Here is a 23,538-nt window from a genome sequence, read left to right on the forward strand (position 1 = left end):
CATCAAACAAATTGAAACTGTTGCGGTGGTCACAACATACTCAAGATCATTGTCCCGGCGTGACTATTGTTCTGAGACAGGGTGACCGAGAGAAGAGGCGGGTTGTGACGTCATGTCGCGCAGGTCATAGCTTTTTGTCTCTCTACTTTCTTATACTCATTTTTTACTTAATCCCTTGATTTATATCACCTCTTGGCAACCTAAGGCTTGCCACATCGAAAAATAAAGTAGGTTTTAAAACTTTAAAAACAAAAGACAGGAATAATGACAAAGCTTTTTATTACATAATATTAATCTGTACATTCACCGTCTGCCGTGTATAAATAAGCCCAAGGCGACGGAATAAAAGTATCGCCGCTAGAGGGCGCCTAACTCTAAAAAAAACACTGCAAAGCTACGAGCGAGAGATGGAGAGAAAAAAAAGAGTAATGAATGAAGATCATATTCACAATCATTACCTCGATCATAAACTAGCCAACTTTATTAGCTGGTAGGGGTGGGGAGAGGGTGGAGGACGGAGGTCACTGGGATGTGGGGGAGCGAGGGAGGGGGAAATGGCTGTAGCGAGGATTAAGACGAAGTCGTGCTGGAGAAATTGATGATGATAATGAGCACCGTTGAAGATGGTGCAAATTTGATTTTGATTAAAGTATCTATAAAAAATATAGGGGACTGTGTTTGTGTGTGTGTGTAAATCCCTTTACGTGATGACAATGTTACGATAAAAAAATCTAAATATTATCTGACATTCATCTTCAATGTCCTGCTCGTCAGTTTAAGAATTAATACTCTCAGTGCAATACCATCTATTCCATATACTTATTCATATGATCCAGTTCTGTGTCTTATTTAAAGAAAATGCTTGCCCTCCCCTTTTCTTAATGTAGATGTCAATACAACTCACACATCCATCTTTACAATGTTGTGTGTATGCGTGCGCGCGCGTATGTGATTCACTATGGTCTTGGATCACGTGTTGGACTCGTGGTCGACAGCTATTACCCTCCCGGATGAGAGCTCATATATGACCGATCTATGGGTAATGATTTGACCTTACACGCACACACACACCCGACTCCCCGTCCACGAGAGTTGGAGTAACGGCTCGCAGCACAGCGATACTGAAATTATTTCAGCCCTGGGCTGTGTGCGTGTTTGTGTGTGTGTATTCGTTTGAGTATTCTCAAAGATAAAATATTATTTTGTGAACACTCATTGTAATCACAATATGCATTTTTTTATGTGAAGTAAAACTTGTTTTGTACCTATCATGACGACTTATTTGTGGGTGTGCATTTCATGTATGTATTATGTACGTGTATGCATACATGTATACCAGTATGTACAAGTATGTATGCATATATATACATATTTATATATATATGTACATATATATATATATGTGTGTGTGTGTGTGTGTGTATGTACGTATGTAATTGTAAGGTTAACCACTTTGATGAGAATCAGCCGAAGCAGAATCGCTTTCGTGTATTACATCGTCATTGCATAAATACATGTATTCCTGCACCAACAATGTAATATACGAAAGCGCTCTGCTCCGGTCGTTTCTCTTCAAAGTGGTTAACATTGCATTTCTAGAATACACATCTCCAGTGTTTTTATTGCAGTATGTATTATGTGTGTATGTGTATTATGTATTTATGACCACATCAGTAAAGATGGAAGATGGAGTGTTTGTAATTCCACGTTAACCAACAGCTGCCCATTTTCAAAATCTCCATTAAGTGCAGCCCCTCCTACTTTCAGCCAATGACATAGAGAGCCCCACACATTTTTTTTTTTTTTTTTTTTTTTTGGTGGAAAGATATGTTGGGGGGCTTGAGAAGGACCGTTGTCATCCACCGCGGGGCTGCGGATAATCCCCCTCATTGAAACTCGTGCCAATCCTATGATAAATTCGGCTTAAATGGGCAAAACGTGACACAATCACAAATCTTGCCAGAAAACTTATTTCCGGCAAGGTTGTTAAAGCCAGCCCGGCACTATGTTCCAGGAAAATGTGTTTTGGTGATCAAAAAGGAAACAGACTTTTTGCTTGACCCTGTTCTCGGCATGGACGCGTACTCCTATGGTCTTTTCAGACGCTACACTGAGTAAAAACCAACACACCACTCAGCAGAAACCATGAAGCGAGCGCCGAAACTATCGGCTGTTCTAGGAGGTCAGACAATTTTAAGGATGGGGATGGCAGGTAGTAAGGGGTATAGAACTCTCTAATGTAGGCCTTATGGTCTCTTGCAGTCTCCTTCATTCTTATGTTCACATCCAAAGTCCTAATCCAAATCAATGAGAATGTACAAAAAATCACAACTATACCAAAGAAAATAATCATAATTTGCTGTATTAATCAGTTTAAATTTTGATTGATCACACACACACACACACACACACACACACAAAAGACAGAAGGGACAAAGCTTGGAAAAAGTGGAGAAAAGACAAAAAACAAAGCAAATGGCAAATTTATGTTAACTATAGAAATGAGTATGTTAATGTGAGAAGAGAGGAGAAAAGGAACCATGAGAAGGATATTATAGACAAATGCAAAGAGCAACCCAAACTATTCTATCGGTATGTGAATGGTAAACTTAAAAACAAACAGGAATTGGTGAAACTATGCCAAGGAAACATAGAATACACAGAAGATTTAGAGATGGCCGAAGTCATGAACAATCACTTTAAATCTGTTTTCACCAGAGAGAAAATACCGAATTGTGACATAGACGAAAACAAGAAATCTCCCCTCATGAATGAGTTTACAGCATCACTAAAGGAAATATCAGAACATTTATCAAGGCTGGATGTCAGAAAATCACATGGCCCGGACGGTATTGCAAATTGGATTCTAAAGGAGTGCAAAGAAGAACTAACAGACAAAATACACATCTTAATAAACAGCTCACTCAAAGAAGGAAAGATACCCGAGGACTGGAAAAACGCTAACATTGTACCAATACACAAAGGAGGAAACAAAGAAGAACCCACCAACTATAGGCCAGTATCACTAACAAGCACCATTGCCAAAATTTGTGAGAAAATAATCAAGAATAGATGGGTAAAACATCTGGAAGACAATGACATATTAAACCCAAGACAATTCGGATTCAGACAAGGAAGATCATGCTCCACAAACTTAATATGCTTTTACTCAAGACTAATAGACATAGTGCAAGAAAGAAATGGATGGGCTGATTGTGCATTCCTAGACTTGCAAAAAGCCTTTGACAAAGTACCACACAGAAAACTACTAAAAAAACTGGAACACATAGGAGGAATACAGGGAAACCTACTAAAATGGATAGAGGACTTTCTGACTGGTAGAAAGATGAGAGTAGTGCTCAGAGAAAAATATTCAGACTGGAAAGAGGTGATCAGTGGAGTACCGCAAGGATCTGTGCTGGCACCAATAATGTTTGCTATCTATATGAATGACATGGATGAGGACGTGAACTGCTACATGAGCTTCTTTGCCGATGACGCCAAACTGCTAAGGAAAATAGAAACTGATGAGGACTGTGAAGCACTGCAAGAAGACCTAAATAGGGTATGGAACTGGAGTCAGAAATGGGAAGTGGACTTTAATACTAAGAAGTGTAGCATAATGGAGTTTGGAAAAAGCAAAAACAGAATATCAGGAAAATATACAATTGGAACCAAAGAAGTAAAGAAAGTAGGATCCGAAAAAGATTTGGGAGTAATTATCACGAACGACCTGTCCTATGATATACAGATTAACAAAATTGTCGGGGAGACTTACAATTTGCTAAGATCAATAAAAGTGGCGTTTACATACTTGGACGAAGACATGATGAAAAAAATATTGGTTACATTGATAAGGCCTAGATTAGAGTATGCAGCGACATTGTGGTCCCCCAGTACCAAAAAGAATATAAAGAAAATAGAAAGAATCCAAAGAGCAGCTACAAAAATGGCACCTGCACTTGCAAACCTATCATACGAAGAGAGATTGGCTAAACTGGAGTTACCGACACTGGAGCAAAGAAGAGAGAGAGGTGACCTATTGACCATCTACAGAATCATGAAAGGCACAGAGGTACTCGATAGTGAGAACTTACTTAACTGGGACAAAAGAAACACAAGAGGACATGGAAAGAAAATAAAAAAAACATAGCTATAGAAGAGAACTGAAGAAAAACAGTTTTCCTCATAGAGTTTTGGACACTTGGAACAAACTGGACAATGAAATAGTATGCGCAAAAACCATTCATGAGTTTAAAAACAAACTAGACACTGCAAGATACAAAGGCGGGACAACACGAGCATAGCTCCCCTTCCCGCAAAATACAACTAGGTAAATACAACTAGGTAAATACATCACGTGTAGCCTGTTCACCTAGCAGTGAGTAGGTACGGGATGTTAGTCAAGGAGTTGTGACCTTGCTGTCCCGGTGTGTGGTGTGTGAGTGGTCTCAGACCTACCCAGAGATCGGCAAATAATGAGCTCTGAGCTCACTGCCGTAGGGTGGTGTCTGGCTGTCTCGAACAGAGGCTGCAGCAGATCCGAGGTGAATACACACACACACACACACACACACATATATATATATACATATATATATATACATATATATATATACACACACAATTTCCAAATATGCATGAAGCATATGGATACAGAAGTAACAACAGTGGAAATGCAGCCCCCGTGAATTTTTCATGTATTGGAATTATTCAGAAAAAGAATAAAACATCGTTTTAATCATACTTTAATCAATTTGAGTACTGCTACAACAGTCACGAAGTCAGACCTACCATCATCCAAAATTATATAAAAAAGCCAAGTTTGCTTTTCCAGGGAGATGCAGACGTACCCATTCTTTTTAGCAGATACCCGCTCAAATAATTGGTAAAATGTATTGCAGATGCCACAGGTATATATGTTATACTTTTCATGTTCAGCATCAATATGTATTTTTATGGCAACAAGGGCCCCACTCTTGTGACCATACCCCCGTTCTGTCGACATGACGTCACAACGACTCAAGCGTCGTGTCACTGCATAAACATGTTTGCTATTGTGACGCTACCGGCCACACTCTTCATTACAATGTTGGCTCGTCTTAAGAACGAACTACAGTACTGATTTCCCATAAAACCTATTTTCTACGTCCTATTTTATAGTCAAGTGTGTGTGTGTGTGTATGCGTGTGTGTGTATATGTGCGTGTGTATGTATGTGTGCGTGTGTGTGTGTGTGTTTGTGGCGCATGCAGGAGAACCTGTGTTCGACTCCTAACAATTTCTTTTTGATATCACAGCTAATCTTAACCTTTCCCTGATGTCTTTGCTTGAAACCATTTTCACATTGAAATCACAATAAAGTAGGAAGAAAAAAATCCTTACATTCTACCTCAGTCTTTTACGAAATCATTACACATTTTCTTTTATCCCTTGACCTCCGATTTTTTTCAGTGTCTTCCCATTCTCCAGCGCGCGTTACTTCTTGAGTCGTCCCGCCTTGGCGTCGGTAATGGCGCCCCACAGTTCGAAAATGAAGTCGTCAGTAAAACCGAAGGCTTCGAGATCCGATTCGTCTACCGCTTCGGCAAATTCCATCGTGTTCTGTTTTTCCTGGCCGATGTCCCAGATTTGAGTTGCTGTGGAAACAAACCAAAAAGAGAATCATTAACATGGGTTTGAACATTAATACGATAACATTAACATGTATTTCATCATGCGTAAACTGGCGTTAGATGTTCTATTTCCACCATACGGAGGGCACTGAGCACTGTTGCCAAAATAAAAACTGAAATAGTAATGCATAAATTCTGGTTAGTGCTGCAACGAGGCTGTGGATAATGCACCTCTCCCATCTCTATGATCCACTTCCGTGCTCTAAACTTCGTAAATCCAGACGACCTGCTGGAGAATGTTTACTCAAGTGGGAAATTCTTTGTTGTTGCTAAAATGTACATAATTGGCAGCTGCTGACAAGTCATATACTTGATAAAGTTGTATCACGTGAAACGTCGTACTGATAAAGGCTGTCTCCTCACATGGCGTTTATTTCGATGCTAAAATTTCCAGATTCAGAGAAAATACAACTTGCTTACAAAGGAATATTGATAAAATAGTAATTCAACAGGAATACACAGATAATATAGAGACCCTTGACAGAGACCAGTTCCCATCCTTAGATTGAGTAGTAAATGAAATAGTAGCGACCATTCAGAAGGCAAGACATTCTGAAAAGCTATAGGAAAAAACACACCCCTAAACTACACACGAGATCCTTAAAAATAAAAATAAAAAATAACAGAACTAGGTCAAATGAATTATGGCAGTTGAATAAAGACATCACTTAATAATAAGCAACACACAAAGAGCAAACTGAGAAAACCAAATAAATACGACAGATAGGAAAATAGACAAAAAACTGCAGAGAGCAATGGGTTCCCAGACTGGCTGTGGTGATGACACATAAATCAACAAGCAAGTTATGACAAATTTAAAAACTCAAAATTATATTATTCCCCCTATCCATGAAGCAGTCTGAATATATCATCACCGACAACATGCAACATCATCAACAAACATTTCTCCAAAACAAGTTTCAAACCCATTACTCAAGAAAATAATAAAAGAAATATGAAAAATCAAACCAAACATAGATGCAACTCCTTCCTATACAAAGATATAGTAGGGGCAGGCGCGGATCCAGGGGGGGGGGGGCTGAGGGGGCTGAAGCCCCCCCCCCAAATTTGTTCTTCCATGAATCATTGTAAGGATGTCATTTAATCGATTTTAGTACTTTCTGATGTTTTGCCAGGTCCGGGGGTTAAATAATCTGACAGCATGTGTGCGGTATTTGGGCGGAATTGTGCTGTGTTTGGCATTTGTTTAATTCCATTTATCTGTTTTGTGCTGCGCGTGTTGTAGGGTTGCCAGGGTTGTGTCTCAGTTGCGCTGAAAAGGGATAGAAAGGAGATATACCACGTTCGTTGGCCGTTTAACATACCTGTATTGTCACCTATATGATTGTTTTGTGTTGTTGAGTTGATGGTTTTATTACACTAAATTGTGATGAGACTGGAGTTATATATTGAAGTGGGTTTCCTGGGTCATTTGGCAGCTTATCAGCCAATAAACTACCAATTGAACAGAAAAAGTTATTAAACATGTCAGCGATCTCATGGTTGTCAGTTACCTGCCTGTTATTGTGAATAAACAAATTGGGAGTATTATTACTTCTCTTTTTATTAATTACTTCAAGAAGTATTGACCAGAGTTTCTTCGGAACCGATGAATTTTCTTCAAGTTTTTTGAGATAGTATTGCTTGCGAGCCGATTTAATTGATGAGTTGAGAACATTACGATATCTGATAAAATTGTGTTTATTAAGTTCAGAGTTGCACTTAATGTATTTTTTATAAAGTTTATTTTTTAAATTGATGCATTTCAATAAGTTATTTGTTATCCAAGGTTTGATTGGTATCTTTCTTCTTGATGTTATTTTAGTCATTAATTTAGTAATTTCTTCATTAAATGTAGTTATCAAACAATTGGCGAAATCATTGTGGTGACAAGTATAATGCACAGTTGCAGTTAAACGTTGAGGTGTAAGCATCTACTCGAGTAAGCACGTAAACTATTACTTATTCGTTTATAATATCTCTTGCAATTGTTTAATAACCCAAAGGGAAATTGAATAGTGGAACACCTTTCTATAAAAGAAAATTATTACCTTAACTTGATATCGAGATTACCATGTATTTTCCCAGTAATCTGGAAGTGAGCATTAAGGGAGAGCAACTGGAGGAAGTGGATAGTTTTAGATACGTGGGTGCAAATGTGGCAGGAAAAGGTGGAGTGAAGGTGGAGGTAGAATGTAGATTGAGAGAAGCGAGTAAATGCCTTGGTGAATTAAAAAGTGTAATGAGGAATAGAAATTTGGGAATGGATGCTAAGAGGAGACTGTATGAAGGAGTGATTGTGCCAACAGCACTGTATGGAGCAGAAACATGGAACATAAGAGAGGAAGAGAGAAGGAGCTTCAATGTGTTTGAGATGAAGTGTCTGAGAAGTATGATGGGGGTTACTAGGCTAGATAGAGAAATGAGGAGGTGAGGAGGAGAACAGGGGTGGAAAGGGAGTTGGGAGATAGGTTGATGAAAGAGTATTAGGATGGTTTGGACACATGAGTGAAGAAAGACTAGTAAAGGAGGTATGGAAGGCAGATGTGGAGGGAGTGAACATGAGGGGACGTCCTAGGATGAGATGGATGGATGGGGTGAAGGGGGCTTTGGGGAAGAGGGGAATGTCTGTTGAGGAAGGACGGGAGAGGACAGAAGATAGGGGTGAATGGAGAATGGTTGTATATGGAAGATGTTGTGATGCATGAGGTGGAATGAAACGGGGGGATGGGGTGTGAGGTAGTGTGTGTGAGCAAAATTTTGACGCAGCCCGAAGGGATTTCTCCCCGTCCTCTCCTTTATATGGGGGGACGGAGAGGGGGGTCGCCGATTTAATGAAGCGGCCTTGCTGTGGATGTGCTGTGTCTTGCGACACTGCTTCTGACCCAGGGCAGTGGACAGGGTGCAGGGATGACCCGTCATCTAGGAGGTGCTGAGATGGGAGGGAGGGTGGAGGGGTGTGGAGTGTTTTCAGGGATGGAATGGGTGGGAATGATTTTATGCCTTTTCCTTTTTGGCTACCTCCCTAGTAAGGGGGAAAAAGCCTTGGTATATGTATGTATGTATGTATATTTAATTTAATCTAGCAGTTCTCCACAATGTTCTTCCATTTCCTTCTATAATTTTTACCAGAGACCTTACTTGAGATTATGTTTGTGGCAGAATTCTTCTATGAAAATAAGCCTGTGTCAGATATTTGTTTTTTGCCACTGCCAGGCTGGCAGGTCCAGTGAAATGAAGCGAGCAGGGGAACCCGCCAAGATCACTGCATTTTTCAAGCGACGACCTGAATGTGTGCAGATAGATAATGCCACCACAGAGGCAGGTGTTCCGGAGGAAGCCAAGACTGCCGAGGTCCCCCACTCGTCACGTGAAGACGGCACAGTTGCAGTGGCAGCTTCTCAAGAGCCTCGACTTGACATTGCTGATTTCGTGGGGAAGAAGGGAACAGATGCAGAGAAGGTGGTCATCATCCACCAGAAAGTCCCAGTTATCGAGGCTCTTCCATTCAGCTACGAAGGTGGTCAAAAGAGGCGGTTCCAGCCTACCTGGTGCTCAACATACCTGTGGCTCAAATATTCAGTTTTGAAGAACGGAGGATACTGAGCTCGTAAAAGACCACACGTCCACGAAGCGGAAGAAGCTGGTCAGCCTCTGCGCTACTAGATGGGTTGAGCGACACGACTCAGTCATTGTGTTTATGGAATTCCTGCCAGTTATTGCCGTCTTTCTGGAGAACGAGAGCAACTCGGACGCGACGGCGCGGCGGGACTACTACTAATAGCAATCCGAGAGCCGCGCTTTCTGATTGGTCTCGCTGTCGCTGAGTCTGTGCTAGCTCACACTGTGGAGCCGAGCCGAGCCCTGCAATCCCCTATGGTCGATCTAGTCTCAGCGTACGCTACGATTGGTGATGTGGTGACGCATCTAAACAAGACCCGGGAAAGTGCACTGACCAGCTTCCAGGATATCTTCAAGAAGGCAGAGGGGTTCCTCCAGGAGATCGGTTCATCACACGATACCATTCCTGTACCTCGAGTTTGCAAGCGCCAAACGCAGCGAGCGAATTTACCCTTCCAGACAGCTGAGAAGTATTACCGAAGATCTGTATATGTCCCATTCCTCGACCATGTATTGACTGAGCTGCAGACCCGGTTCGGGAATGATACTATTCCTGTTGGCTTCAAGATCAAGAATCTGCTCAGCAGCGCTGACGGAGATGTTGCTGCTGTACTGGAAGCGGCAAAGGTTTATGAGGCTGACATCGAGACCTTGAGCCTCGTGAGGGCGGAAGCAGAGCGCTGGTATTCAATAACAATGAAGTTCGAATCCATTGGAGATGCCCTTGCCCACGCCCAGACCCGAATGTATCCGAACCTGGCCAAGCTCCTCCGAGTTTTGATCACGCTCCCAGTCTGAAACGCAGAGGCCGAGCGTTCATTTTTAACCCTGAAGCGACTGAAGACCTACCTAAGGAATAATATGGGTCAAGATCGCCTCAACGGCCTGGCGCTACTCGGCGTTCACAATGAAATCAATATTGAAATAGACAGTGTAATCAATGTATTTGCCCCAAAAAACAGGAGGTTGATGTTCGTGTGAGATCCCATGAACAATGCTGTGTGTTATTAATGTAATTTAGATACTTTTATTAACAGGTTCAGAAGTTCATACACGTTTTTGTTTGTATTTCTGATTTTTAAAGCTACTTTTATTTTTTATTACTTCCATGAGTCCATGTGCACTAACACTACACACGGATCCTGCAATAATTTCTCTCTATGCGAGAGTATACGCGTGCCAGTGCCTTATCACTGACTAGCACAAGCGTGTAACAATATAAAACGAATATACATTCTATTATATATGTCTAAAATACAGAAAAATCTGAAAAACATTATTAAGTTAAGTATACCTCAGACTTCTGATACATCAGACTACTCAGAGGAAGGAATTCAGGTTAGCCCCCCCAAATTTTTATCCTGGATCCGCCACTGAGTAGGGGCAATAAAGAAACTGAAAAAAGAAAACATACCAAAGGTCCAAATAAGATCTCAAAAGCACCTCGGTCCACAAGCCATGAAAATCTTAACTGATATCTTCAACCACTCCTGGTTGACAAATACATTTCTGGAGAAGAACCCACATAATACCCATGTTAAAATCAAACCAACTAAAAACCATTCAATCTCACTACTATCCACCATATCCAAGCTGATATAAAGATTAGTATAAAAAAAAAGTGCAACTAAACTACCCATCTCCCCTAACCAACATGGATTCAAATAGAACTACTTCACCAGCACACTACTTACAAAAAATCACCCAAGAAATGCTGGCAGGATTGAACAAGAAAGCCTCATCAGAAAGAATGGTTATGGTAGTAAGACATAAGTAATGTATTTGATAAAGTTCCCAGGTATAAACAATGATAATAAAGACAGAACCTCATCCTACACTGCCCTGTACTACCAGTCTCAAAACCACAGTGACAAGAAATGATTATATTATCTAACTTCTTTGCAGGTAGACAGTGCAGAGTAATCTAAAACAACCAGATCACACTAGCATGCTTGTATTCAGGACACCATCCAGACAGTAGTAACACAGAATAGGCCTAGCTACAGAATCAAACTGCCCTTGATGAAAACCACAACACAGAAAACACTGAGAACCTCGTCTTACATTGGCCCATACTAACAATCCCAAAACAACACTATTTCTTCCCTGAGTGACCTATGGGCCTGCCCAGTGGCCACAGCCACCTGTGAGCAGTGGGTCTTTAGTAACAAAGACTTGGGGCAACAAACTGATTGATCTACAGAAATAGAGGTGAGAATGGTTCCAGGGAGGGTTGTTGCAATCTAATGGATAACAATACAAAGTCATACACAAACAACCCAGGATATGAATTTTACCTATGACTGACCACATTTGAGGAACTGAAAGAAGAAAGGAATCTTGTAGGTGGTATTGTTGGTTAGCCAACACAGTACCAATCAACTATAAAATTGGAGTTACAGAAGAAATCATCACCTTCTCATGATCTAGTCAGAAGTCCTCCACCCAAGTTATGTTGTCATTATGTCTGTGTATTACAGGCACTGAAAAGTGTGTATATGTGTGGTTGATTGTGGGTGAGGTGACCTGGTTACTGGACATGTGTCATCTGTTATTTTCTAATCTCTACTGATATGTCATAAGTGATGTATGGTGGGGGCAGTGGAGTCTAGATTCTTGTCATAACACCCAAGTAATCAGATAATCCTGTCTTTCCCTGTGATCTTTGTGGCAAAGACGTAGTCTGTCCATTGAGATAGGAAACAGGACCAGTCTTCACCAGTACCAGCAGCAGAGACTGTAGGGGGACTTGATCTTTCCCACTTTAGCCACTTGAATCTGGTTGTTCACTTGAACACTGTGCATGTGTTGTGAGCAGGGCAGCAACAATGACAGAATCTACATCAGGTGTCGTGTTGTCACAACCATTTATGGGTCATGGAATCATACGCATCTTAAGTGATTTGTGAGTGCAGGCACTAGGCTAGTCAGGCCCAATCCTCATCATGCTTAGGTTACTGTCTGTTGTGTTTAGCTTAGTTTTCAATTTGTGTACTGATGGCGGGAGGGTGGCCATGAATCTTATTTGACTCTGGGCTAGCCAGAGATCTGTCTGTTTGAACTGTATACTTAATGATGAGATCAGGTGATGTTATCTGTTATCTGTATCATAATTTGCATCTTCTGTGCAGTAGTTTTATCTAGTACAACTGGGGATTGCTGCCACGCCAATTCTGTGTTGCTGCTGTTTTAATGAGAGGTAGTGATTTCAAGAAAGCCATGCCAGTGCAATTCTTATATATCATGGAAGTAATTTCTCTGCTGGGTTGATTTCTGGGGGGTTTCATGAAGTATAGTATTTGGCAATCTATTAGGGAATTTTTGTTTTGTGTTCTGAATGTGTGTTTTTGAATGTATGTATGCCTGCTGTGGGATACTTATACTGTAGATGTTTAAGATGGATTGCTAGGGTTGTTTAATGTTGTGTTTAGTGGGCTGTGTTTGTGTTTGTGTTATGTAGTGTGAGAGGTGATTAAGTCTGAGAATTCTTGTGTTGAACTGTCATTCTCATGTGTTGCTTGAAAGGATGAGATTTTGGTTTTCAAGTGTGGCTATTCTTCGGTGTTGTTTTATGCACCCAGCTGTTGGTTTTTAATGCTTTATTTTGTGTTGTTTGTAGGATGTCCTTATTTGTTTTCTTAACTGCTGAATACCATGGTGAAGATGCAATGCTAAATGTAGCTCTTATGAGTTGTTTGTATACTCTGGTAAGTGTTTCTTAGTGCACTCCAAATCCTATGTCTGATATGGTTCTCAGTACGTTTAGTTTCTGTGCAGGTGGTTACTGGAGGTGATGGCGGTATAATTGGTAAGCATATCTACACAGCAAACAGAATGTCCCAGGTTCAAGACCCAGCCAGTGCCAGGTTTCTGTCGACACCCCATACCTCTAAGATGGTGCAATGAGTAGCATAAGCACTGATACACACACACTTGGACTAGCCCAGGTGAGGAGTGGGAAGGATTCTACAGGGGTAATGAGTTGGTAGTCACTGGAAGCAACCATGGTGTAATCAGTAAAAATACCTACCCAGCGAGTACAAGGTCTCAGGTTTAAGCCCTGGCCAGTGCCAGCTTTTCAGTGACACCCCATACCTCTAATTGTTTCTTATTTGTCCTCATTGTGAGGTCTTTAATGTATGAAATGATGGACATGTGTTTAGCAATGTGGGTCCAAGTACAGTATTTTGGGATTTCTGTCCATTAGAAGAGGCTAATCATTCAATCCAATTACTGGTTACTCCTTAGATTCATGGTAGGCTATGCAATCCTTATTGTTTTCTACCTGGACTGTTTTCTCTAATAATCTATTCCACACATTAATATATCTGTATAAAGCTACTTTTTAATGCCCTTTAAACAGTCTTCTTAAGTTTCTTGCTATGTGGTCATGATATCTATGCAGATGGAAAGGTTGATTCTTGAAAGACTCAGAATGACTATAACTACGTCACCCAAAAAGAGCATGCTGAGAGGCCTCAACAAGAAATAAGCTTACATGCTTTTTTGTGTTATCCTTGGCATTTGTAATTGTTATTTTGAACTATGTGTTCTTTTCTTTATCTGCACCTCACATATACTGATTCAATGCCAAGTAAAATTACTTACTGTAACAATGGCAACAAACACAAATAAGGTTTTTGAAATTGTTCTTAAATACACTGTCAAAAATGAAAACAGAAATCCAAATGAACAATGATGATGATTTGGTTTCACATTGTGAAATTCCACCTATCAGGAGGCTGAGATGGTGCCCCTTACAGAGAACTCTGTGGCATGGAATTCGATAAACCATGCCTTTGATTCAACTCACTGGCAGGAGGCTTTGAACTGCTGTCACTTCAACCTCTATTGCAAGTAGCGATATTTAACCCGCTCAGCCAGAATGACAAAAAGTGGTTGAGGAACTTCCTAACAGACAGACAATGCAGGGTACCTCAGAACAACCATCTATTAGGAACCAAAATACTATACTATGGAGTCTCCAAAGAACAATGCAGTACTATCAGCAACACTATTTAACCTTCCCACCTCAAAGCTGGAGCATAACACAAACACTTTCACATTGACAGATAACAATATTAGCAGAGCACTGCAACTACAAGTTGGCAGCCAAAAACACTCAAATTTACCTCACTGAGCTAGAATTATAGCAAAGCACTAGTGAATATCTACATCCTCTCACATGTTCTTAGTGACACTGCTTATCCCTGACTATCACAGGTTGATGAATCACTAAGTGTTCAAATTAAATGGAAACCATTTCACACTGAACAAAAATGCCAAAATATGTGTGCTCACAATTTTTATACACACATAATTTTCATCCCTCAAATAAAAGACCTAATGAAGGCAAAGAATAGTGTTCATATACTTACGAACAGCTCATTCAACCAACATTGCTCTATACATCCACAGTATGGTATTACAAAAGAGAGAGAGTGAGAGAGATCCTACAAACAGCACAAAAAAACATAACAAATAATAACTGGTTGCATTAAATGACATTAATATGGCATCTATATTCAGAAACCCAAATTCTTTCCACAGAGCAACAAGACAATGAAAGGCACACAGTTATATGCATTCATTTTACACAGCCTCAGTACAATGGGTGTTCTTGTAAAGTAAAAACACTGAACAAGAGATGTCCAAATTGGACCAATGCAAGTGGAACCGTTTGAAGAAGGAAAAAATACCAAAAAGCCAGTTGAATAATATATATATATATATATATATATATATATATATATATATATATATATATATATATATATATATATATACAGTAATAAATGCATACCAAAAGGCTCCTTGCTCCTGTAAATAAATGAGTAAAACAAACTATTACAGGAAAACTGTCTGGAAGTTTCAAATAGGATAGCATATGGTTTGAAATAAAAGGATCAATGCTGCCTTCCCATTTAGATGTGTATCTTATCAAACATTTCCCCAATTTTAATACATCTAAAGGATGGTGGTCACCTGATCTGATCTGATCACTTACTCGGCTGTAAACAATTCAGTTTTCAAACATGTTCCCTCTGATCCCACACTAAGTCAAACAATAAGTCAGACTTTCTTAGGGCACATTAACTGCATCTCCCCCACATTTCCTTGCATTGTTACTATGTTATATATATTTTCTATACTCTTCTTATAGTAACTATTTGATGAAGAGGACTGTAGTTAACAGTCATAATATACAGAAGTTATATCTCAGTTTTCATTAATCTCTGACAAAGGGCTTAAATACAATATGAAATATACTGCTGTAAAAAGATTAAATGGGGGTTGCTGATCAAATGAAGCTGCCTTAATGTGGATGTGCTGTGTGTTGCTGCATTGCTTCTGACCCAGGGTAATGGGCGAGATGCAGGGATGACCCATCATCCAGGAGGAGCCAAGAGAAGAGGGAGGGAGGGGTGGTGAATGGGAGTGGAGTATGTGGGGATGAAATGAAAGGGACTGGATTTATGCCTTTGACTTTGGCTACCTCCTTTGTAAAGGGGTAAAAGCCATTGGTGTATGTACATATATATATATGTATGTACATACATCATACATATACCAAGGCTTTTTCCCCCTTACAAGGGAGGTAGCCAAAAAGGAAAAGGCATAAAATCATTCCCACCCATTCCATCCCTGAATACACTCCACACCCCTCCACCCTCCCTCTTATCTTAGCACCTCCTGGATGACAGGTCATCCCTGCACCTTGTCCACTGCCCTGGGTCAGAAGCAGTGTCGCCAGACACTGCCCATCCACAGTAAGGCTGCTTCATTAACTCGGCGACCTAGATTTAATGAATGTAATAATGTATGTAATAATAATAATTATTATATGGATGTGTGTATGTAAAAAAATTAAATGATTATACAGGGATTATCATTATTGAATATTGCCTCAAATCTTGCAGCCCCATAGTAATTAGGAGCAATTCTCAAACTTCTCTGAAACACATGTCCTCCCTGACAAACAACATTATGTCACAAGATCAACAGAAGTAGACCAATGTGAAAGAAATCAGAGAAATTAGAAGAAACATATTAAAGAGCAGGGAAGTGAAGCAAAAGAAGCAGTTCCACACCTTATTAGATCAGCTAATGAATCATATGAAAAGAAAGATACCAGTGGCACTGGAAGAAGGCGTGTCCAATTGACTGACAGCACTACCAATCACGTCAAAGGGATTTAACCTAAACAAAAGAGAATTCATGGATGCCATTGCCCTGGGGTATGGATGGCCATTGGATAGGCTGCCTAGCAGATGCTCCTGTGGTATACAATTTCATCCAAACCATGTGATGACATGCATGCAGGGTGGATTCTTCTGCATGAGACATGACAAGATAAGGGATCTCAGTGCCCAAATGCTTCAGGAGGTATGCAAGGATGTGACCATTGAACCAACACTACTCCCCCTAGAAGGGGAGCACTTCAGGTACTGCACCTCCAACACATCAAATGAAGTGTGAGTGGACTTCAGCGGAAGAAGTTTCTGGACACGGGGACAATTGGCCTTCTTTGACATGCAAATACTTGATCCAATGGCCCCTGGTTACAATAACCTAACTGATGAGGTGTCCCACTCCTGAAATGAGAATGAAAAACTCAGGATATATGAGGAAAGTATACAGAGTGTGGACCAGGGCTCATTCACTCTGATAACCTTCACGATTTCAGGCAGGATGGGTCTAGGGGTAATTCTGGATTTGTCTTCCAGAGGTGATGGCAGAAAAGAAACAACAACCAAAGAGCAGTATTGTGGCATGGATGAGATGTAGACTCTCATTCTCACTTAAGATCAGCTCTCCTATGCCTGAGAGGTACCAGGTCCTCACCCCCTAAATCAGCAAACATACAGAACGTTGATTTTCTGTACACTGTAATAGAAAGTAGGATAAATGAACTCTTGCATTTGGCTTCATTAAAGTTAAATACTATAAGATATAAAAGGGTAGTAAACCACACTGAGAGTAGGACCAATGAACTGTGTCTATGGGAGATAGATCCTGACAACTTCCACCACACAGTTCCACGAGGATGGAAGTCGTTATGGAGGCAGTGGAAAAAAATAAATTAGTACATACATACATATACCAATGGCTTTTTCCCCCTTACATGGAAAGTAGCCAAAAAACAAACGCATAAAATCCACTTCCACCCATTCCATCCCCAACATATTCCTCTCCCCTCTTCCCTCCCTCTTATCCTGGCTTCTCCTGGATGATTGTAAAATAAAATAGTAGTAGTAGGTGGGAAAAGATTGCCAGTTGTCAGCTCTCCTTATACAAAAAGGATGAGAAAATAAATTCAAACCTGATAATGAGAGATTAGGCCTGGACCACAGGCTGAGTGTTAACCTTTCAGGGCTGCATCTCTAGATGAAAATGAAGCAATTCATAAAATTTTAAGATGAACAGCAGATTGACGATTCTCCCCGACTTGGAAATGACTTTATTTACATTAAGTTTCACCGATAAATCACACTCCATCAACACAAATGATCAATATTAAAACCATGATGTGTAATGTATAAAGAAAACGTAGATGATGGCTGAATAATAAATTGAAAAAGTGAGGCAAAAATGTACTTCACTTTTCTTCTAGCCTGTCTTGTCTTGTCTTGTAGTTTTGGGGTTAACACCATGGCCTGTCTGGGGACACGCTACCTAATGTATGAAGTGCATGTGAAGTTTCTTTGGTATGTTGGAATGACTGTGGTTGTGGTTGGAGTATAAAATCAGTATAATCAGCTTGACCGTACTGATTAGGTGCTATCACATATTCATATGTGATACTGATCTACCACACCTCTGATGTCTGTCATTGTGGAGAAGGATTGGAAAGTCATGAGAGTATTTTTTGCACTGCACTGACCGGGGATCAAACCAAGACCTTCCACATTCCGAGGCAGGAACATTACCCACCTCTCCACAGAGGCTATTCTTAAAAAAATTTACCATCATCATGGGAAAAGACAGTGACAGTCTTGATTACCAGTTACTCTTGTTTTCCATTTATATGAACAAATATTTAGCTACAACATAGATGAAAGATCTGCAGTAAACCTGCTTTATGATGCCATGTTCATCACTGCAGGTTCCCTACATGAGAGAACTTAGCTAGAGATTGATTAGCAACAATGTTTGCATGAAATGTTTTTTACTGGCAAATCGTATTACAAGGATTTCTCTATTTATACATGTTTAATATATGTGATTTTGGAATAACAGGAGGTAAAAAAAAACTAATAATTTTTTTCAAGTTACACAGATAATTTAGAATAACACAATGTACAAACTCAAGTAAGCAATAGTAAAACTTTAACTGTTCACTTTATGCAATTTTTACATTACGCAATCCCTTCAGGAACATATCCCTTGCATAAATTGAGAAATCCTCATACTTCCGTGCTTCATCAAAGTTTCTGCCACTCCCAATGCAACCCACGTGGTCTCAACCTAATGCCATAAAGAAAAATAAGGAACATACCAAGTTCACTGTCGTTAATACCCATGAAGTTCTCAAGGAGAGAGTTGATCTTCTCAATAGCTTCAATGTGTTGGTCATCCGGCTGGGGCATCAAACAAACGCAGGTAGAAGAAAGATGATAAAATAAAATTAAAAAATTATCCTGCATACTTGTTATGGATAGGAACATATATATAATTATTCAAATTTCCATTGTTATATTTGACAATGAAATTTTTGTGGTATGAAACCTATTGTTGATCCAGTTATCATAATTATATCTACTTTACAGTATGCAGTATCAAGTAGTGATGCAACACTATTAAATACCATTAATGGAACAGAACATTGATAAATGTAAATTTCTGCATAATGGCAATAAAAACAACTGTAACAATTACTTCATGAATGGTAATCAGATTCAGAAATCAGAAAAAAAAGTGTTATGATATCTAGTTCTAAAAACAGCCCTCCAGTATACAAAAGCTGCAAAAACTGCCCAGCAAATAGTAGGAGTTATTCGAAGAACATTTGAACACATGACTGAAAAAGTAATTATTACTCTCTATCTCTGTAAGATCTCATCTAGATTACTGTGCTCAGTTTTGGTCACCATATCATATAAAAGACAGACAAATTTCAAAAGGTACAACTTAGGATCATTAAAATGATCATTTGTTTATGTAATAAACCCTATGAAGAGTGTCTAAGTGAATTGATTTAGCTTATCCAAACTTAGAATGCAGGGTGGTTCAATTAAGTCTTTAAAATGTTCCATGGCTTCTTTAATATGAACATAGATAAATATTTCATTGTGGACCACAGTAATGTCACAAGAAATAATGTATACAAAACAGACTATAAGAGATCAAACACCAATGAATATCTCTTTCTTGTTTTAACCAGATTGTAAATGTTTGGAACATTTAAAAACACCTAAATAAATATATGGTGTCTAACCTCAATCTAACTTTTTTCAGCTCATACACCTAAATTAAATTAGTGGTTCTTAATGACTATGTCCCCTGTTTATACTCACTTTCTATTCACAAACAGACCCATAAAGACCAATAAATCCGTTGCTGTTTGCATCTCCTTTGTATTCCTAAATTATTTCTTACAATAACAGTGGTAATGGCATTAGACTACAGTAGCAAAGCATGCCAATAAGAGACTTTATGGCCAACAATGAAGTTGGATGCAATTTAGATACACAGATTAATAGATATCACAGTGTATTACTCAGATGGAAAGAATGAGTGAAGAAAGACTAGTAAAAGAGGTATGGAAGGCAGATGTGGAGGGAGTGAACATGAGGGGACGTCCTAGGATGAGGTGGATGGATGGGGTGAAGGGGGCTTTGGGGAAGAGGGGAATGTCTGTTGAGGAAGGAAGGGAGAGGACGGAAGACAGAGGTGAGTGGAGAATGGTTGTATATGGATGATGTTGTGACTGCATGAGGAGAAATGGGCGGGGGGGTGGGGGGTGGGGTAGTAGGTGTGAGTAAATTTTGACGCAGCCCGAAGGGATTTCTCCCCGTCCTCTCCTTATATGCAAAGGGGGACGGAGAGGGGGGGTCGCCGATTAAATGAAGCGGCCTTGCTGTGGATGTACTGTGTCTTGCGACACTGCTTCTGACCCAGGGCGGTGGGCGGGGTGCAGGGATGACCCGTCATCCAGGAGGTGCTCAGATGAGAGGAAGGGTGGGAGGGGTGTGGAGTGTATTTGGGGATGAAATGGGTGGGAGTGTTTTATGCCTTTCCCTTTTTGGCTACCTCCCTTGGAAGGGGGAAAAAGCCTTGGTATATGTATGTATGTATGTATTACTCAGATGTTTGGGAGAGATTTCAGAGGGATAGTAGAATGGTAGGATAGCAAAGGTTTGTGATCACCGTTCTTTTCTTGAGTGGAGAGTACTCTCCAATCATAAAAGAATGCTGAATGATTTGGTCTGTAGGTGATGATGATGATATGGTTTAATGTCACAAACTCCCCCCCCCCCACAATATGGGAGGCTAGGATGGTGCCCCCTACGACAGATTTTGTAGTGTGGAATTTAATGAACCATGCCCTTAGTTTAACTTCACTGGTGGCAGGGTTCAAACATCCCCTTGACCTTTGCCACAAGTAACAATGCCCTAACCCCAAGGTTCTCAACCTATTTTCACGCATACCCTGTACTTATGAATTACTATTGCTTAGCCTCCTGGAGATGACTTCAACACTAAATTTAATCATTTTGCATCCACTAACTGCTAGTGACTTTTGGCTGGCGGCTCCACTAGTGAACCACCCTGGACCACTAGGGTTCCATGGACCACAGGTTGAGAATCACTGCCCTAACCCACTGAGCCAGCGAGCTTCCTTGATCTGTAGGGATGTCACTAAAATCACTAAAATACTGACTGCATGTCTTATCCAGTCAATACCCGATACAAGGAAAGAGGTACCACTGTAGGTGCTAGTACCCATCCTTGTGCAACTTCATTAGTCACTCTCCTCCATTCTGATATCTCATTTTTTACTACTGTCTTCATTTACCTCCCTCTTTCAAGCACTCAAGAGCTAGAAGTATGCCTCTGTATACTTGTATAATTTCTCTCTTGCATACAACTTCATCTTGGCCTAAAAAGTTTCTTGTCATCAAGCTTTCACATTATGAGCCATTGAAAATCATAAACAATTCCCCATTTTGAGGTTGAAAGATTAATGATAGTAAACATTGTCATACCAGTTTTAGACAGATGACAATATTACATGCATGCATGTACCAAAAAGCCCTTTCCCCACTTACAAGGAGGATGATGGTGTCAAGTCATATATTTGATACAATAATAACAATAACATATTGTATGTCAGTGATAACGTTACAGAGTATTAACTCTGAGAGAGAAAATATAAAACTTTGCCAAATATATGTATGTACATACATACATATACCAAAGGCTTTTTCCCTCTACACAGGGGGTAGCCAAAAAGAAAAAGGCATAGAAACCACTTCCACCCATTCCATTTCCTATATATTCCACTCCCCTCCACCCTCCTTCTTCCCTCTTATCTTGGCACCTCCTGGATGACGGGTCATCCCTGTAATGATGACGGGTCATCCCTGTAAAAGTAAATATATGTATGTAAGTAGAAAAAAAAGAATAAAACCAGACTTACTGCATCTTCGACTTGTGCCTGCCCATTGGCCTTGAAACGTAGAGTCTGCTTTCCGCTCCCAAAGCCTTTCTTGCTTCCTCGGGGGTCTGTCCGTGGGCCAATGTTTGCTGTAGTGGCAGTAGCAGCAGGAACAAGGTGGAAGGAATAGAAAAAATTAATAATAAGAAGCAAAAATTGGTTAGCAAGGAAGATAATAATGATGGGCAGAATTATCAGAAATAATTAAATTAAACTACATGAGGAACAAGAGGCCAGAGGAAAGAATTAATGAAGATAGATTGTCTGAAGTTTTCTATATACATGTATAAATTCATGGAACATGTTAGAAAAACTAATACAGGCCAACAACATAGATGAATTTAAGACTAAGTTTAGTAAATGGAGATTTAGAGACATGACCCCTGAGCATAGTTCTAACCCTGTTTACTACAATTAGGTAAACACACACGCAGATGGGAGGGCTGAGGTCATGGAAGTAAATCAAGAAAGACCACATCTCGAAAGGATGTGAAGAAATACACTTTCCATATAGATGTATTAATATGTGGAATAGCTTAGAGGGTGATACAGCCTAAGCACAAACAATATATGAGTTCAAATCTAAATATGATGTTTGGAAATCAAAGTTACAAATTAAGTTGGAACCATACATGAATTTGAGTCTAGGTGATGATGATGATAATGATATGGTTTAACATCACAAACCCCCCCCCCCCCCCCTATCGGAAGGCTAGGACAGTGCCCCTCACAGATGACTTTGTAGCATGGAATTTAATGAACCATGCCCTTAGTTCAACTTCGCCAGTGGCAGGATTCAAACCACCATCCCCTCGACCTTCGCCGCAAATAACAACGCCCTAAACTGTTCAGCCGGTGAGCTTTCTTGAGTCTAGGTATGTTAGAAAATTAGAGAATAGGAGACAGGATCCAATGAGCATTGCTCCTTTCCTGTATACTACAATTAGGTAAATACAATTAGGCAAATACACCAAGGAGTCAAGATAAGAGGGAGTGAGGGGGTGAATGGGTGTGGAGTGTGTTGGGGATGGAATGGGTGGGAGTGGTTTTTATGCCTTTGTTTTTTGGCTACCTCTCTTGTAAGGGGGATTTAGCTATTGGTATATGTTGAGGTGTGTGTAGCATTCATCGGGACGGTTTTGTCAAGTTAGTGAGGTTAGCAAGCAGCCTAATTCTCCATGAAGCCAGGCAAAAACAAGATGACAACAATATTCACCAGGGAGAAACAGGGTGAGCTGTGTGAATATACAAGTTGTCAATGTTTTATTTATGTACACTCTGAAGAAGTCCTTGTTGGACAAAACGTCAGAAATAAAACTTCAACGGATTTTTGGCGTTTAAACTCACCACCCTACCACTCATTGGTATATGTATGTAAATATACCTTTGCCTCATGGGATTAAGTAACTATGTAGCAATTGAGTTTCAACTGGAGGATGAGGAAATAGAGCCAAGTAATGAATCACACAGGCAAGGGAGATTCATTATTGGGAAGACAGATTACTTAGGGTTGAAGAAATTCTTTGAAGAAGCAAACTGGGAGGTAGCCAAAAAGAAAAAAGCATAAAATCAATCCCACCCA

The 23,538-nt window shown here is 40.0% G+C and overlaps 1 protein-coding gene across 7 annotated transcripts in view; it reads right to left on the minus strand.

Moving 5' to 3' along the window:
- Window positions 1–4,732: 4,732 nt before the first annotated feature.
- kermit (PDZ domain-containing protein GIPC-like protein kermit) overlaps window positions 4,733–23,538 on the minus strand; it is a 127,761-nt gene continuing 108,955 nt past the window's right edge. For all 7 annotated transcript variants that reach the window (XM_076176407.1, XM_076176410.1, XM_076176415.1 and 4 more), the window contains exons 6-8: window positions 21,939–22,045; window positions 18,795–18,876; window positions 4,733–5,638 (exon numbers count right to left, since the gene is read on the minus strand). In XM_076176407.1, the coding sequence (XP_076032522.1) occupies window positions 5,478–5,638; window positions 18,795–18,876; window positions 21,939–22,045 (350 nt within the window). In that variant the 3' untranslated portion in view covers window positions 4,733–5,477. The remainder of the gene's footprint in view (window positions 5,639–18,794; window positions 18,877–21,938; window positions 22,046–23,538) is intronic.

Source organism: Oratosquilla oratoria, chromosome 39 (genome assembly GCF_046742065.1).
Source record: "Oratosquilla oratoria isolate Oo_2021 chromosome 39, ASM4674206v1, whole genome shotgun sequence".
Classification (NCBI taxonomy): Eukaryota; Metazoa; Arthropoda; class Malacostraca; order Stomatopoda; family Squillidae; genus Oratosquilla; species Oratosquilla oratoria.